Source organism: Plasmodium malariae, assembly GCF_900090045.1.
Source record: "Plasmodium malariae genome assembly, chromosome: 1".
In the NCBI taxonomy this organism is placed as follows: Eukaryota; Apicomplexa; class Aconoidasida; order Haemosporida; family Plasmodiidae; genus Plasmodium; species Plasmodium malariae.
In genome coordinates this window covers 60,756-77,711 of record NC_041775.1, presented here as the reverse complement: position 1 = coordinate 77,711, position 16,956 = coordinate 60,756, and the positions used below count along the sequence as shown (strand labels likewise).

Sequence of the window (16,956 nt, the reverse complement as noted above, 5' to 3'; positions counted from 1 at the left end):
ACAAATTGTTTTATCTTAGCGAGAATGTTTTTTTTTTAAATAAAATTATAGTAGAAATTATATTATATTTTTAAAGTTATTTTAATTGGTATGTGCAGTAAAATTTATTATACTTATATAAATTTTATTATATATGAAGGAATAATATAAAAAAATTTTTAGAGTGATATAGAATCCTTTATAATTGGAACTATACTATATTATTATTAATATATTCCTTATCGAATATATGGGAATATCAAAAATTTGTATCATGGAACAGAACGTTAAGTTAACTATAGCTATTAAAATTGCTTCATTTATCCTTTTAACACGGATATGTCATTTTTATAATGATGTGGTATAATAATATTATTTAGGGATATATATATTATTCATATTTTTAGTGTTTTGCTTTTATTTATACGGTTTTTTACCGTTAGTTTATTTATCCAATTAAATAAATAATATCTAAATTTTATTTTTTTTAGGATATTTTTAACAATTCATTGTGTAATAATTGCAATATTTTTGGAAAGCTACGTCCAAGAGATTATCGATTACTAGTAAAAAATAAAGAAAATAAAGATTCATATATATTAAGTTTAAAAGACAATATGCAAAATAATGAAGAGGGTAAGAAGGAAAAAAGCAAAAAATCTAAAAGGAATTCATTAAATAAGGTGCAATACTATACAGAAATTATGGATTATGATAATGGAATATTTGATGGAAAACATTTTCATTTCGAAAAAAAATGGATAAAAAAAAAAATTACGATTATTTTATTGAAAATAACAGGAGAATTCGTGATATCTCCTTAAAGAAAGTAAAATTTAAAAGTTACGGATTTGGAGTTACTTTACTTTTTCTTTTTTTCTTGTTGGGATTAGGCTACCCCATTTTACATCATTATAATTTGTTGGAAAGTGTAGGTGGAAAGCTCCTAAGTTTTCTATCAACTTTTAACGAAAATATCAATACAGCAATTAATGCGTCTGGAATGTGTATTATATTATTTAGCATAATTATGATTATATTATCTGTCATACTCATAATAGCGTTACCTAAGATCTTAATAAATAATGAAAAATATGAAAAAATCAAGTTGATGAATGAATAAAATTATTAATAATGAATATGTCTCTTTCTGCAAAGAAACTTTTAATATTAATAATGCCTATAATATATTTTGATATATATATTCTTAATGGATATACATATTATTGCTATAATGTTATAAAACTATGTTTGTATAAATGATTTTTTAGTAAAAACTGTAAAAAATTATGTTACTTTTTGTATGAACGTTAAAGTTTTAATGTTTTTTTAATTTGTATATTAATGTATTCTATAAGTTGAAGTAAATATGTATATGATCTAACGCTTATATAGTTAAATATAATTTTATACAAAATATATTTTTTTCTTTAAAACAAATATAATATATGAAAATTAATGTAATTATTTAGAATTATTATGTTTTGGACTTGATACAAGAACTGATATATGCCATTTGAACTTAGCTTTTACTTAAATTATAATTTTTTTAGGTTAATGAATATATATTATTATATTAAAATTAACAGTATATTTGTCTTATTTGTTATATAATGAAATGAAGAAAATACTTGTTGTTGCAGATATAAGTATAAATAAGTGTATATATATTTTTTTTTAAAATGGAATATTTATTCAATAAAAAACTATTTTATAAGAAATATGAAGAAAATATATGTACTATGAAAATGGTTTTATCAGACATTTTTTTTTGTTCATCGCAAACGTATGAAATTATAATTATATAATAAAATAATTCCATTTTTATATTTAGATTATTAATAAAATTTTGGTAACGTGGGAATTCTAAATTTTTACGATTATATGAAAATTTATGTCAACTTATACATACGTTATTGCGATTAATTGTGGTATTAATTTAATTTTACAATATTTCCTAGATATATACATATATTATATAGAAAATACATAAATAAATATATTACATATTGTTATTATTTTTTTTATAATTATAAGATTAAAGTAAGATATTACATTTAATTAAATATTAATAGATAAAATAAGAATTTTTTTTTTTTTTACTCTGATATAATTGTAAATTTATAAAAATGAGATATATATATGTAAAAATTTAAATTGTAGTTACAGGTAATTAAAACATGCATAATATTCTACAATAGTTTCTTAATGTGCTATTATTTATTTATGTATTTGATTTATATTTTATTATTATCTATAAATATGTAAAGGTATTAGTATTATTTCAAAGATATATAAATATACATATAGATTATATAGTTAATTACTAATTTATCGATATTTATAATGATAATTTTTAAAATAAATTAAAAAAAAAAATTAATTCTTTTATTATATATAATAAATACAGATTTATTTTTCACGTTACTGTGAAGATATATTTTACATATATTAATATAATTTTAGTTATAGCAGGAGCTTTATGTAGGATATTGTTAAAATTGTGTATTATTACGGTGTTTCATTAAATTTGGGGATATTCATATTTTAAGTACTGCGAATTGTTAGTATAATTTTATTTAAAAAAATATATTATATATCTATGTTATATTATAACAATAATAAAAGAAAATATATTTTTTCAATCTTGTTAAAACTAAGCGAATGCATTATCGTGATAGCGTTATTCTCAGAATACATTTAATATAAGCTTTAGTGTTTTTTGTTTTGTTAATATAAAAATACTTTTATATATAAATATCTATTTAAAAATATAATATTGTAATAAATCTAAGAATTTTAAGACATCTCTATTCATGATATAACATGATTTATATTTAAAAATTGTAATTTTCAAAAATTATTATACAAATATAAAAAATTGTAATTAACTTACCTTTTAAATATATATTGTTTTATAGATTTGCTAGTATTTTATAAATTAAATTTTCAAAATATATCATGGTCTCTAAACATTGTACATACTGTTAGGAAGTAATTAACGCGTGAGATTTAAATAATATAATACAAGTGCCTTTACATTATAAAGTTTTCTTTATTTATTAATACTATTATTATATTATCATAATAAATAATAATATTTCATAATCATAACGTCTTTACGAAGCATAATTTTCATAAATAATCATTATTAGTAAAAAAATATTTTTTAAATTATTTGTTATTATGTCAACAGGAGAAACCATATTATATCTATATTCCATATACTCTATAGTGTTTATATTCTATACATTCTATACTCTATATAAATAAAATATTTATAAAAACTAAGAATTATTATATTTTCTTTTCCTTTTATTTTAAAAAAAATTATGTAAGTATTATTATATTATTCTTCCATATTAATTTATCAAAATATATATATTGAATATTTTGAAACTATTAAAATTATATACCTTAATGAAGATTAGTTTTATAATGGTAAAATTAAAACAAAATTTTTATAATATATATTTAAAATTATTTTTGTTTATCACTATTTTTAAAATCATTGTCGTTGTACATATGTTACTGTGTTCTTAGGAAGTGTTAATAAAATTTTTTTTTTTTTTAATTAGTATAGCACTGTAGGTTATTAGATGCATATACACGGTTACTAATTTTTTTTCTGATGAATATAGTACATTATTGATATTTAAATTATGGAAACAAAAATTAAGATACTTTTCCTTATTAACGTTACTATCTTTATATATTTAAATTGGATATGTCATTTTACCAATGATATGGTTTGAAAATATTATTTATGTCTAATTATATTTTTCATTATTAATTTTTGTTTATATTGTTTTTTAGCATTATAATCCTTATTCATATAAATAATAAATACTTACACTTTTTTTAGTGTACGTTTAGCAAATCACGGTATAAGGAGCACAAAAATGGGGATACACAATACATAATAACTTATAGATTATTAACAAAATGTAAACAGGATAAGAATTCAAATTATGTAAGTTTAAAAGAAGAGACATTAAATAATGAAGAGCACAAAAAAATATATATAACTCAAAACGAAAAAGGGGGCAAAAGTATAAATAAACAATACTATAAAAATTTGTTAAATAATGCTAATTGTCATAAAGAACGTAAGAAAAATAAATCTTTTGTATTTGAAACAAATAATTATTCACGTCTTGAAAAAAAAATATTCAAAGAACTTGATTTTATAAATTTTCTTAAGAAAAATAGGACAATTAGTAGTAGAACATACGAAAATATTATTTGTAAAAGACATAAAATGCTATTTATATTACCTGGAACATTGTTGTTGCTGTTATCCATATCTTTCATATTAGATAGTTTTTGTGAATGTGGGCTTATAAAGTGGTTATTTATAGTATTTAATAGCATATTAGCGACGGGGTGGCAAAAAACCTTAAGATTATGGTTTCATTATGATTGTAGTTCTATAGGTTCGTTTTTTAGGTATACTAAGGTGAATGTTGGTGGTCAATCTAAAACGGCATATTATTATATAACAGGTTTATTTGGATTTGTAGCGTATTTCTTACCCTTCTTTTTATTAGGTATCATACTTATATCAGGAATAATTTATTACCATACAAAAGTTAAAAAATACGAAAAACTTAAGTTTAGGAAAAAATAATATGTATAATTAGAAATATGTTAGTTTGTGTAAAGAAATATTCAATATGAACTAATATCTGTTTAATATTTAATTATATGTTTATTGAGCACATCCATAATTGCCTAAATTCTATGGACATGTCTGATTTTACCTGATCTTATTGAGAGAACTACAGAAAATTTTTATTTTTTTATTTTCTTATATAAATTAGAATATTTTAATTTTCTTCAATTTACCTCTTAAGTTATATTTTTATGTTGATTAAAAGATATGATCTAATATATGCAATTAATAATTTACATAGATTTCTAAGAAAAAATATATATATGTGTATCAGAATTAATATCTAAGAGAACATTTGATATAATTTTATCGATGTCCTTTGTTACTTTATATTTGAACTATATGAAATAATATTTTATATTTTTTTCACTAATCCACTATAAAAATATTACTTGACGACACATTTATAAAAATGTATAATTAGTTTTATATTAAAAATAAAAGAATGTTATTTTGTATTTAATGAAACGAAGTAATTATGCCTTGTACCACTGATATATATATTTATATTTTTTGTTTTTACCAAATATAAACTTCATACTAATTCTATGGAATTCGTTTAATGATATATGTATTATAAATATATTTATTATAATTGTCTTTTTAACAAATGATACGATCATTTTTCATAATTTAAAGGGAAAGTATAAACATATAATTTAAAATTATTTTTAATAAAATATGGTTAGTTATAATTGCTGAATAAATTAGAAATACTCAATCTTCAAAATTTAATTGTAAGCAATAAATATGTATTATTATATTTAATTGTGATAATGGAATTTTGCAAAAAAAAATTACTTAAATATGTATTACATTAAAAATTTATATGTATATACAATAAATATTTTTTTTATTTTTTACACTATTACAAGATAAAATTAATCCTTTAATTTTAACCATGTATTCGTAGAAAATATGCATATATTTTATTTTTTTCTTTCTCACAATATTCAAATTTTAAATATGAGAATATATACGTAAGAATCTATATTATCATTAAGGATAATTAAAATAAATAAATATTTGAACAAACGTATACTAATGTGTAGGTATTTTTTTATGTATATACTATTTTTCATGTACATAAATATATTAACTAATGAATAAAAATTATTTTAGTTACAAATAAAAAATTATATACTTTCTACTATCAATTAGTAATACATTTATACTTATATAATTCGTTTTTTAAATAAAACAAAAGAAAATAATTAATTTTTTTTTTTTTGATAGATAATTCATAAATACATAATATTATTTTTCCGTGTTATATAAGGTTTATGTAGGTGTATTTAAAATTTTTCCATATATTTTTGTGCATGTCTTAATTAAATAAGTTTAATATGCACTGTTTAACATACAATTGGTTTGCTAATAATTTTCATTTTGTATATTTGTTTTTTTATAGATTAAAAAATGAAAATGTAATGTTAATATATATTTTAGTTATCATATTTACATATATTCAGCATATCATTTTTGTTGGAAATTAAATAAAGTATTCATATTTGTCCTATGTAATTGTGTACAAAAAACATAGAGAAAATGAAACTATTACGTACGGAAAAATGCACAAGGTGAAAATGAAAATATTGTTATAAAAATTTTAATAAAAAATGTTCATATATTTTTTTTTGTTAATATTAAGTAATATGTTTTATAATATTTCTTTTTGCGCATGTATTAATATATATTTATATTATTTATATTATAATATTATTTTTTTGTTTTACTTTTTCAAGTATAAAGTATAAATATTATTTTGTAAAAGAAAGAAATCTATTCCAGCTGTTATCTGTTTAATTAAAAAACTTTTAAGCATGAAGGATATCTATCTATATATATATATAAGTATGTGAAGTTATGAAATATGTTTAATATCATAGGGTTTGTTACTTTCTTTTGGTTTCATATATATTATATTGAAACAATCGTTAGATTTGCTTTTATTTTTTTTTTAGTAAGATAAAATATACACTTGTAAAGGCACATTTTTTTTATTTAAACTATTTATTCTTCTAAAAATATTCCGAATATATATCATAATTGTTCAAATTATTTAACATGTACTATATGTATATTTTATAAAATAACAGTTTCGCAGATACAATTAAATTTTAGTTATTTATTAAATTTATATATGTTAATTACAAGTGAATATGATCTTTTGGTTAAAGTGAATACATAAATATATTTAAATTAGTCTGTTTTTATTAACTAATATTTATAATTAAATCTATGATAAAACTATCATAGTAGCAACAGAATGTTCCAAGTCAGTTTGTTCTTCCACTTTTATACTCTTGGATAGAGTTAATGGAAATATAGCACTTTAAATATAATAATCAGAATATTGTTGTATGCATAATATTTAATTAATATGATATAATTCCTTACTTGTATTATAATATATGCATTATTTTAACTTTTTATATGGGACTTTAAAAAATAAATACTTTTGTCTCATATGAATTAGGAAATAATATAATAAATATATTCAGTACAATTAATTTTATTTGATAAAACAAATAAATCTAATCCATAATTACTATATATTCATTTGAAGTGCTACTTATTTTATGTAATACTATGTATTATATTTTAAAATAAAATATAACATTTTAAAAAATAAAAATATGAATTCAAGAAAATATTGTAAAACATTTTAAGATTGAAAAAAGAAAAAATTAAAAAAAAATATATTAATTGAATAATGGTTGTTTGTTTTTAATTTCTTTAGTAATATTTGTTACAAAATGAGCACATATAAGCTACTAATATTTATATAATAATAAAGAATTATAAGGGTAGATAATTTTCATCAAACGTAAATTTTAATATGGTATAATATTGTGTTTTTCATTGTATATTATACTGACACAAACATGATACAGGAAAATATATTCTTTAAAATATTTATTAACATATTTAAATAATATAATTTTTATAGATAATAATTAACTATTTTACGATATAACAAAATAAAAAAAAATTCGCTGTACTATTATAATTTTATCATTCTTAGTAACTTTTTTTATGCATAACAGTATATTTGAAGCAAATTTTCTTCTATAAGCTGAAAAATAAAAATATGTTAACATTTTTTCTTTTTCAATATTAGAATAAATATTAACCAAAATTGATTGTGTTCTTGTTGATATAATTTTCCTTCTAATTGTATTTTTCTTTGCATATATTTCTATTATTGCTTGATTAGTTTTTATATCTACTGTTTCATGTTTGCATGTCTCCGTTGTGTATTCATAGTTATAGGTTCTTTTTTTTTTTAACTTTTTCTGATTTACTTTAAAATATTTAAACGCATACATAAGTAAATAATATATATTACTTACATAAGTGTATATGTAAATCGTTATTTAGGTCTAACTTTTATTTTTCCTTTTTATCTTATCTTTTTGCTCTATATTTTTTTCTTTACTTTTTTTATTTTATAATTAATATTTGAGAAATAATAACTGAAAAAATTCAATTATTATATTTTAAGTAAAATAAAATGTATAAGAATTAAAAAAAAAAAATTAGAATCCTTATATTACAATTGTAAAATATTCACTAATATATGAATGCGTCGTTGACTTGTTATTATAATTGCTATAACATGCGTAATTATATCTGTAAATGTTAACATGATCTCTGTTTTTGATATACTATAAGTTGTGCTCTTAAATGTAAAGGATAATGCATGCAAAAATTTTAGCGAAAAAGAAAATATAAAGTATTAACAATATGTACATTGTAGGAATAGAAATATTACATGATGAAAAATACACTTTCTTTTTCTTAGTTATATTTTTATCTATGAGAAGGAATGAATCTTGGTATGAGAAAGTTAATTTAAAAAAGTGGAGATTAGAGAAGGAACAAAACGACAGTTGAGGGACAATACGAAGGTAAAAATAGAACAAATAAAATCAGGAAACATAAAAAAAAAAATAAAATAACATAAAGTATAATTAAGAATGATAAAAAATATATAAGTTTAATATACATTTCAAATTATTATTTTTTTTTTACTTTGTTTTCCTTGTTAACCCTGAGGAAGATATACTTCCAATAGAGTTAGATGATTATAAATATAAATGTTTAGTGAAATAAAAAAAAAAAAAAAAAGTAAAAAAAAAATGATGAGTAAATGTTTACAATACTTTTATTAATTTATTTTTTTTAGTCGTAGTTCGCGTAAGGAAACGAAAAACTGAACAACTACACTTGTGATTAAGTACTTCATTGTTATTTGAGATTATAAAAAATAAAATATATTTTGTTAAAAATTTTTTTAAGTATCATTTATGTTGCTACATCATTTACATGTATGTACAAATGTGTATGTGTACATAAATATATAAAGTAGATGTGATTATGTTCCGTTCATGTGTTTCCACATATATACCTTAATTTCATAACATGCATATTTTATACATCATAAAATTCTTTGAAATAATTGATCATATTTTTAAAGAGGCTTATGGACGATTATACGCGTGGACAGAGTACACGTGATAAAATTAGAACTAATAAACAGAATAAAATGCATTTTATATAGCATGCTTTATTTTTTTCATCTTACGATATCATTTAAGCAATTTCCTATTATGATTAAATTTCATGTACATATGTGTAAATTTCTTTTTCGTTAATACCTCCATGAGAAGAATACTTTTACAAAGGAGCTAATGTGTACATTTGTCATTTAAAACAAAATAAATTAAATAATATATTTATCGTAGAAAGGTTACATCATCTAGATAAATAAATGAAACCATTTGAGGATACTATTGAGTGAATGTCTATATATGTTTATAGAATAGCATTGTACATGTATAAATGATTATTTATGTACATATGTATACATATATATATATAATTTTTAATTTTCCTTTTTTTTTTGTCAACTTTGTTTCTTTGTACGTGTTAGAATATTTACGATGAAAATTCTTAAATGTATAAGCGTGCATACATACATGTATACAATCCACAGCATGTTGAAATTTTTTTTACTTGTATTTTCACACATTACTGCATTATATGTCCACATTTTAGATATTTTTATGTAAATGTTTATGTACATAGGGTAGATTGTGGTGAATAATAGGACTCTGATATATGACAAAGGAGAATGTCACCAATGCATGAAGTTCATTGAAATAGATATTTCTCTTAAGGATGTTAATAAATAAAAGGAATATGCATGAATATATAAGATACTTAAACAGGGAGTAGTTTATATTAATTAGATGCACAGTAAATTCGTTTAATATAATCCTATATTATATTATGTTATAGTTGCGAAAGCACTTTTTATTGGCTTTATCAAATATTTCTGTACTGCGTTTTAATTAATACATACATGTAAGCATTAAGAAAGTCAACACATTAATTCAATGCGAAAATGTAAAGTGCAAAAGTATAAAGGGAAAACATAAGAGTTATTAGTTTTTCGTAGTGTAATGGGAAAAAGTTTATTCATACACATGGATATATATATATGATTAACCAGTATTTATTAGTACATGTAAATGTTTATAATATTCGCCATGCATAAGTAAGCATGTAAGGAAGTATACACATGTAATAATTAAAAATGTGCACAAAAAAATTGAATATAAAAATATGCATATAAAGTATTAATTCATATGGAACTTAAAATAAAAAAAATTATATAATAATTTTTATAAATTTTTTTTTTTTTTTTTTTGTAGAGATAATATTAGATAAATCTATGTAATCTTATTTGTAATATTAAACTGTTACATAAGTTTTACAAAAAAAAAATTAATTAGAAAAAACTTATGTCTATAAACTTCTATGGTATAATGAAAGACTTATTGAAAAGGCTCGTAATTACCCTCATTTTAGGGATTATTTTAAAATATATATGTTCGTGTTAACATACTTCAATAGCATTCATAGTAGGAATAGCATTTTAGATAAGATTTATTAGTTTTATAATAAAGGTAATTGTAAAAATACTACTTAATGAAACAATAAGAAAACAAAAATTTTACCAAAAATATTTATATTATACATCAATTTTTAAGTGAAATATTAAAATAAAAAAAATTGTATGCCTTATTATAATTATAACATTAAGAACATGTGTAATTAAGAGAAACCTAATCTATTATATTAATAAGTATATTTATGAAAATCGCTCAATACAAATGACATTATATCTACAATAGTTTAAAAAGTATTAAGGGATTAATATAAATATATATATATGAATTAATAGATATACATATATAAAATAAATATATATATAATTAATAATTCTATTCACTCAGTACTTAAATATTTCAACAAAAATAAAAATTATTTATAGTACATTTTTTAATTTTATTGAATATGCATAATTATTTAATTTAAATTTGAGTGCATATTTTTAAAACATATAACATGAATAAAATAATATACGAAAAAAATAATACTGTATAAATTACCAACTAAATTAGTTACACATAATTTTAGAAGACAACAAATAAATAGAAGCTTATATGTTTATAAAATATTTATCATTGTATATCCTTCATAATATAATGTATTATTTATTAAGAAGCACATCAATAGTCTTTTGTATTACCACAAATTGTTAAATTTTGACAATGTAAGCGTTATCTACACAGAATAATTATTTAAATGCATATAGAGAAGAATCTCTTTAAATATACTTATATCAATACATATACTTTAGGAATATTAAAATAAGAAATAAAAAAATAATTGAATTATTTTTGTGATATACCATAGGATAATATGTACTATCTAGTATAATAAAAATTTTAAGATTTTACATATTTTTTTATAATTAATTATTTTTTAGAAAAATTATATGATAAAATAAATTATCATGAATTTATTATTATACAAGTAAGATAATATATTTAATATATTATATTATTATAAATATATGGATTCACTATATTCAAGAAATAGTATGGTATATTATTATTTCTTCTTATATAGGTATATTTAATAATCATCTTATTTCTTTTTTATTACATAAAAGGATTCATTTATTATATAATTTGTAGTAATATTTATTTATAAATTAATAAAAAATACATACACCCTTATCTTTTCCTTAGTGTTGTCAAAAAGTAAAAAAATGCAATAAGTTTTTTCCTAAATTTTATTATGAACTGTTTTATATATTATCTTTTATTATTTCTTATTTGTATCATTTTATGTTCTGGATTATTTTATATAAAATATTTTTTTTCTATATATACTTTGTTTTTTTTCAAAATTAATATTTTTATAGACATTATAAATTTATACATTTTTTCAAAAAAAAATAAAAAAAAAAGGTACAAATTTCATGGTTGAATTTAATAAGTTTTATTTTATATATAATAAAAAGTGCATTTGTTTTAATTAATTAGAAATTTTAGCATTCAATGTCAACAGTATGATATGAATATATAAAAAAGATAGAATGAATATTACATTTTTAAAATGAAATGCTGTTTACGCAAATTAAATCCTATAAGAGTATTTAGAAATTTTTCTTGTAAAAATGTTCTGTACGTAGTAGGTACATGAAAAGTGTTAAACTATATTTCGTGCTATAAAAAAAAATTGTCTTTTATTATTTTTAATTTTTTTATCCTACTAATACTATTAAACATTATAAAATATCATATATTTTTAAATTATAAAATAATGTTTAAAAGGTATAACATGTAAAAATAACAAATATTATTATTAGGAACCTTCAGTAAAAAGTAATAACTATAATTCTAATACATGACAATGTACTTTTTCTTTTCACACATCATTGTTTTATCCTAATTATAAAAAAAAAATACTGATACTCCACCAGAACTATTTTATTTTATTGTTATTATTAACAGTTTTCATAAAAAAAATTTAGAATTTGTCTTTTATATTATTAAAATATATATATTTTTTGCTAATTTACTAATAAAATTGGTTCTACCGAAAATTATTATGTTTGATGTTGCTTCTTTTATAAAGAACATTTTTGGAAATATTTAAAAAATAATCTTTCCCTTTTTATCCTTAATATATACATATTATTTCTTAAATTAATACATTGTTAACTAAATAAAATATCAAATCATTTAACTATACACTTTTAACAATGCCTGATATATATACGTAGACATTTGTACCTGATTACATATGTTATAAAATTAAATAATTTCAGTGTAAACGGAAAAAACAAAATTTTTATTTAAAACATTTATATTTATCATTTGTATTTGGATAAATTATTATTTTAATAATGAGATACAAAAATAACGCAGAAGAATAATTTCTTTATATTTTTTGCTTCTTCATGTTATATATATATAAATATATACTTTAAAAAATTTCCCTTTAAGCGTAAGTAAACTTATCACATTATAAATAATAAAAATATTTACTTTTTGTTGTAGTTTACGTCTGATAAATCTTTAGGTAATTAGAACAGTACTAATGGTAATTTAGATTCAACATATGATATATTACTATTAGAAAATGAGAAAGGAACAAATTATAAAAGAATAATAATATATTATTTGGAAATTGCTATTATGATTCAGACAGTGAGGATGATAATATTAAATTACGGTATCATGGAAAAGGTTAGTTAAAATTATTGATAATTCAGGATCTGCATCGAATAAATTATACAAATTGTAAAAGTATGTTAAATGTAATTTATTTGAAGGGATTTATATAAATTTTTGAAAAAATATTAAGTAGAGAATTTATTCCTATATATATATGTAGGAATGTACTTATTATACACAGAAAAAAAGTTTAAACCATTTAGCATGTATGAATTTCAATTTAGCATTTACTCCATAGGTGTTTTTTGTAGTATTTTTATTATATTTATTTGTTATTCCACTATTTAATTTGTTATATATATAGGGGTAAGATCTACCAAGGGGATTACTTAATTTGGAGGAGGGTGATATACCTGTATTATTGTGAGTTACCTTATTATATATTTTAGGGGTTATATATGTACAGGTAAAATTTTTTAATAAACATTAGAAATAGGAGAAAACAATAATATGAATTAGTTATAATTAGTACATTGCTACAGAAATACTTTTTTTAATGATATAAGTAAATTTTTCTTTGTGATTAATGAAATTGTACTTAAAAAAAATAAATTGCTGTATATTAACATTATTTTTTTATGGACGCGAGATAATATTCAAATATATATTGATACAGAAAAGTAAAAAATTACATATTAAACATTTATGACATTTCTTATGTTTCTATATTTGTATTAGTATTAGTATTATAATTTATTTTAGGTGGTAATTTAATTTTGTGACATAACATATACATGTTATATATTTTTAGGATATATAAAAATATAATATGGATATTTCTTAGTACTTACAGTAAATACATTTTCTTTATATATAATAATTATACGTACAAAATGTTTCATGCATATTTTTATTATAATAAATACACGATCGTTAATTTAATATCGAATTTAACAATTTATATAACTTCACTGATCCAGTAAAGTAATTTATATTTTCAAAATTTTTAACTTTTTTTTTATGGTTGTAAATATACATTTTGATGATTATTTTTTAAAATTAGTTATATACTACTTTTAATTTCAATATATTATGTAGTTTTTTGCTCAATAAAATTAAAACCATAGGTTTTTTTTGATCATATGTATTTCTTATTTAGAGGTAAACATAACAGAACTTTATAAAAAATTTATTATGAGAATTATATGTTTAATAACTTATTTTATTAAAGAATATTTTAATAAATCTCTATATTTTTTTCATAGTTAAAATATGAATTTATGAAAAACTAATAATACAACTATCCTTTAAAAAATGAGTTATAAATAGAACATTATTAACTTTTAAATACATAAATCCTTATATTTACATGAGTTACTTAAAGGATACTTCCTATTTCACTTTTTATCTTAGATAATGTTTAGAACTAAAACTTTATATAAATATTATTAAAAATATGTGAAAAAATATAAGAATATAAAATTATATTCATTGCTACTGCTAACGGAATTAAACAGGTATATTATTATATCAAGATAGTGTTAAGATTATTGAACAACTATTCTATATTTTATTTGTTTATGTATAACTATTTTAGTTTATTTCTTCTAAATATATATTAAATTAAAAAAAAAATGAAATAAGTTGATAAATTTACAAACTTTTCATTCATAAATTATAATACATATTACAACTGATTAAATATTATAACCCTCGAAAGTTATTTTACAAAAATAAAAGATGAGTCTTTATTTACCTTTTAAAATATATTACCTTTTTAGTTAATTAAGTGGTTTGTTATAAATTTGATGTTTTATATATTTTCTGGTACAAAAAAGAAAGAATAGTTTTATGGTATACCTAATTGCAATAATGCAATATAAAACTAATATCTAAAAAAATATTTTTTTCATTTAATATGTCTACTATTATATTGTTATAATAATTAATAGTTTCTTACGAATAATAAGTTTTTCAAGAGTATAATAATTATAAAAGTGGAACCATTAATAGGAAAACATCGTTAAAATCAGTAATATTTTTTTTAATGTATAAATAAATGAATCATCTGTATTCTCTACATTCTATATTCCACATATAATCAATATTTTAAATATTAAATAATCATAAATATTTTATATTATTTCAAAATGAATTAATAAAAATTTTTTTTAATTATTTTATTATATGAAATAAATAATTTATGTGCTTTAAGTACTTATTAATGATTTCCATTTATATAATTTTAATTAAAGTTTTTTTTTGTCTCTGTTGTAAAAAAAAAAAAATTATAGTTATATACTTCTTATTATGTTTCTGCAAAATATAAAAAATATATAAATAAATAAATAACAATAGTGTCCATTATAATTTAAAGAATATTATATTATTTTTAATAGTACCCCTTCTTAGAATATTATCGTTTTAATGATCTACATTATGGAAAAAAAAGTTAAGTTACTGTCATTCTTTAAAATTTATACTTTTATCCTTATAAGTAGGATATATTATTTATATATTTATAAGGTATTATAATATTATTTAAAGATAAACGTATGACTTATATATTTTGTGCTTTATTTTTGTTAGTACTTTTTTTTAGAGTGAGATAATTCGTTTACATGATCCATTTTTTTTTTTTTTTTGCTTTTTCAGGGTATTCATAACAAAGCTTTGTCTGAATGCTACACAAATCGTCGTAAATTATATACACGATATTATCGATTACTGACAAAATATAAGCAGGATAAGGCCTCAAGTATTGTATTTTTAAAAGAAGAGTTACCATATGAAGTGAATCATAAGCAAGATATGTCAAATAATGAAAGAGGTTACACAATAAAAAAGAAACAATCAAGTGAATGTTCATTAAGGAAACAAAGAGGACATAAAAATAATATGAAAAATAAATCTTGTATGTTTGAAACAAAATAATATTCCTATTTAGAAAAAAAAATATTCAAAGAACTTGATTATGATGATTTTCTTAAAAAAAACAAAACAATTAGCGATAAGTTATACAGAAAAATAGTACGTAAGAAATTAGCATTACGATTTGCTCTACCTTTATTACTGTTCTTTGTGTTATCAATAGGATTTATATTAGACGTACATGCAAATTGTGGGCTTATACGTGGGTTGGTAAAAATATTGAATTTATTTGTACGTAATTGGTTCGGTCCATTAAATAATATGTTAAAGGTCTCCAATTTAAGTTGCTTGTTCCAGCCTATGGAAAAAGTAAAAGGTTTAATAAAGAAAATGTCTAGAACTAGTCCAGGTGAACAATGGAAGGTAGAGATGATAGATGGATATAGTTATGTACCGTATTTTTTTGTTTTTGTTATATATATTATACCTTTTATTATATTAGGTGTCACACTTATATTAGGAGTTTTTTATTACCATAAGAAAGTTAAGAAATATGAAGTAATTAAATTGAGGAAAAGATAAAATATATAATGTGGAACATATTTCTTTATGTAACGAGGTCTTTAATATAAGATAACAAATGCAATATATTTAAATATTTATTTATTAGTCATACATATAATTCCTTAAATATTATAATTACACTTATATATACATGTCCATTTTAGTATATAATAGTTAAAAAATATGTTCTACAGTTCTTTGTGAATTTTAATGTTATAATATTTCTAAATATATATTTTAGTATATTGTTTTATATTAATTAAATATTTATGGTTTAACATATATATTTAAAAATATATAGGTCTTTCAAGAAAAATATATATT

General features: G+C 19.1%; 1 protein-coding gene and 2 pseudogenes across 1 annotated transcript, besides 2 other annotated features; all 3 read left to right on the top strand.

Annotated features, from left to right (window-relative positions):
- Positions 1 to 253: 253 nt before the first annotated feature.
- On the top strand, positions 254 to 1,102 carry PmUG01_01011700 (annotated as a pseudogene).
- Positions 254 to 1,102: a sequence feature (fam-m protein, pseudogene).
- Positions 1,103 to 3,641: 2,539 nt separating this feature from the next.
- Positions 3,642 to 4,609, top strand: PmUG01_01011600 (fam-l protein; the record flags this gene model as incomplete). The annotated part of the gene is made up of 2 exons (XM_029007399.1): positions 3,642 to 3,728; positions 3,845 to 4,609. 2 exons carry the CDS (start codon positions 3,642 to 3,644, stop codon positions 4,607 to 4,609), a joined length of 852 nt encoding a protein of 283 aa, XP_028859925.1.
- Positions 4,610 to 15,636: 11,027 nt separating this feature from the next.
- PmUG01_01011500 lies at positions 15,637 to 16,650 on the top strand (annotated as a pseudogene).
- Positions 15,637 to 16,650: a sequence feature (fam-l protein, pseudogene).
- Positions 16,651 to 16,956: the final 306 nt, after the last annotated feature.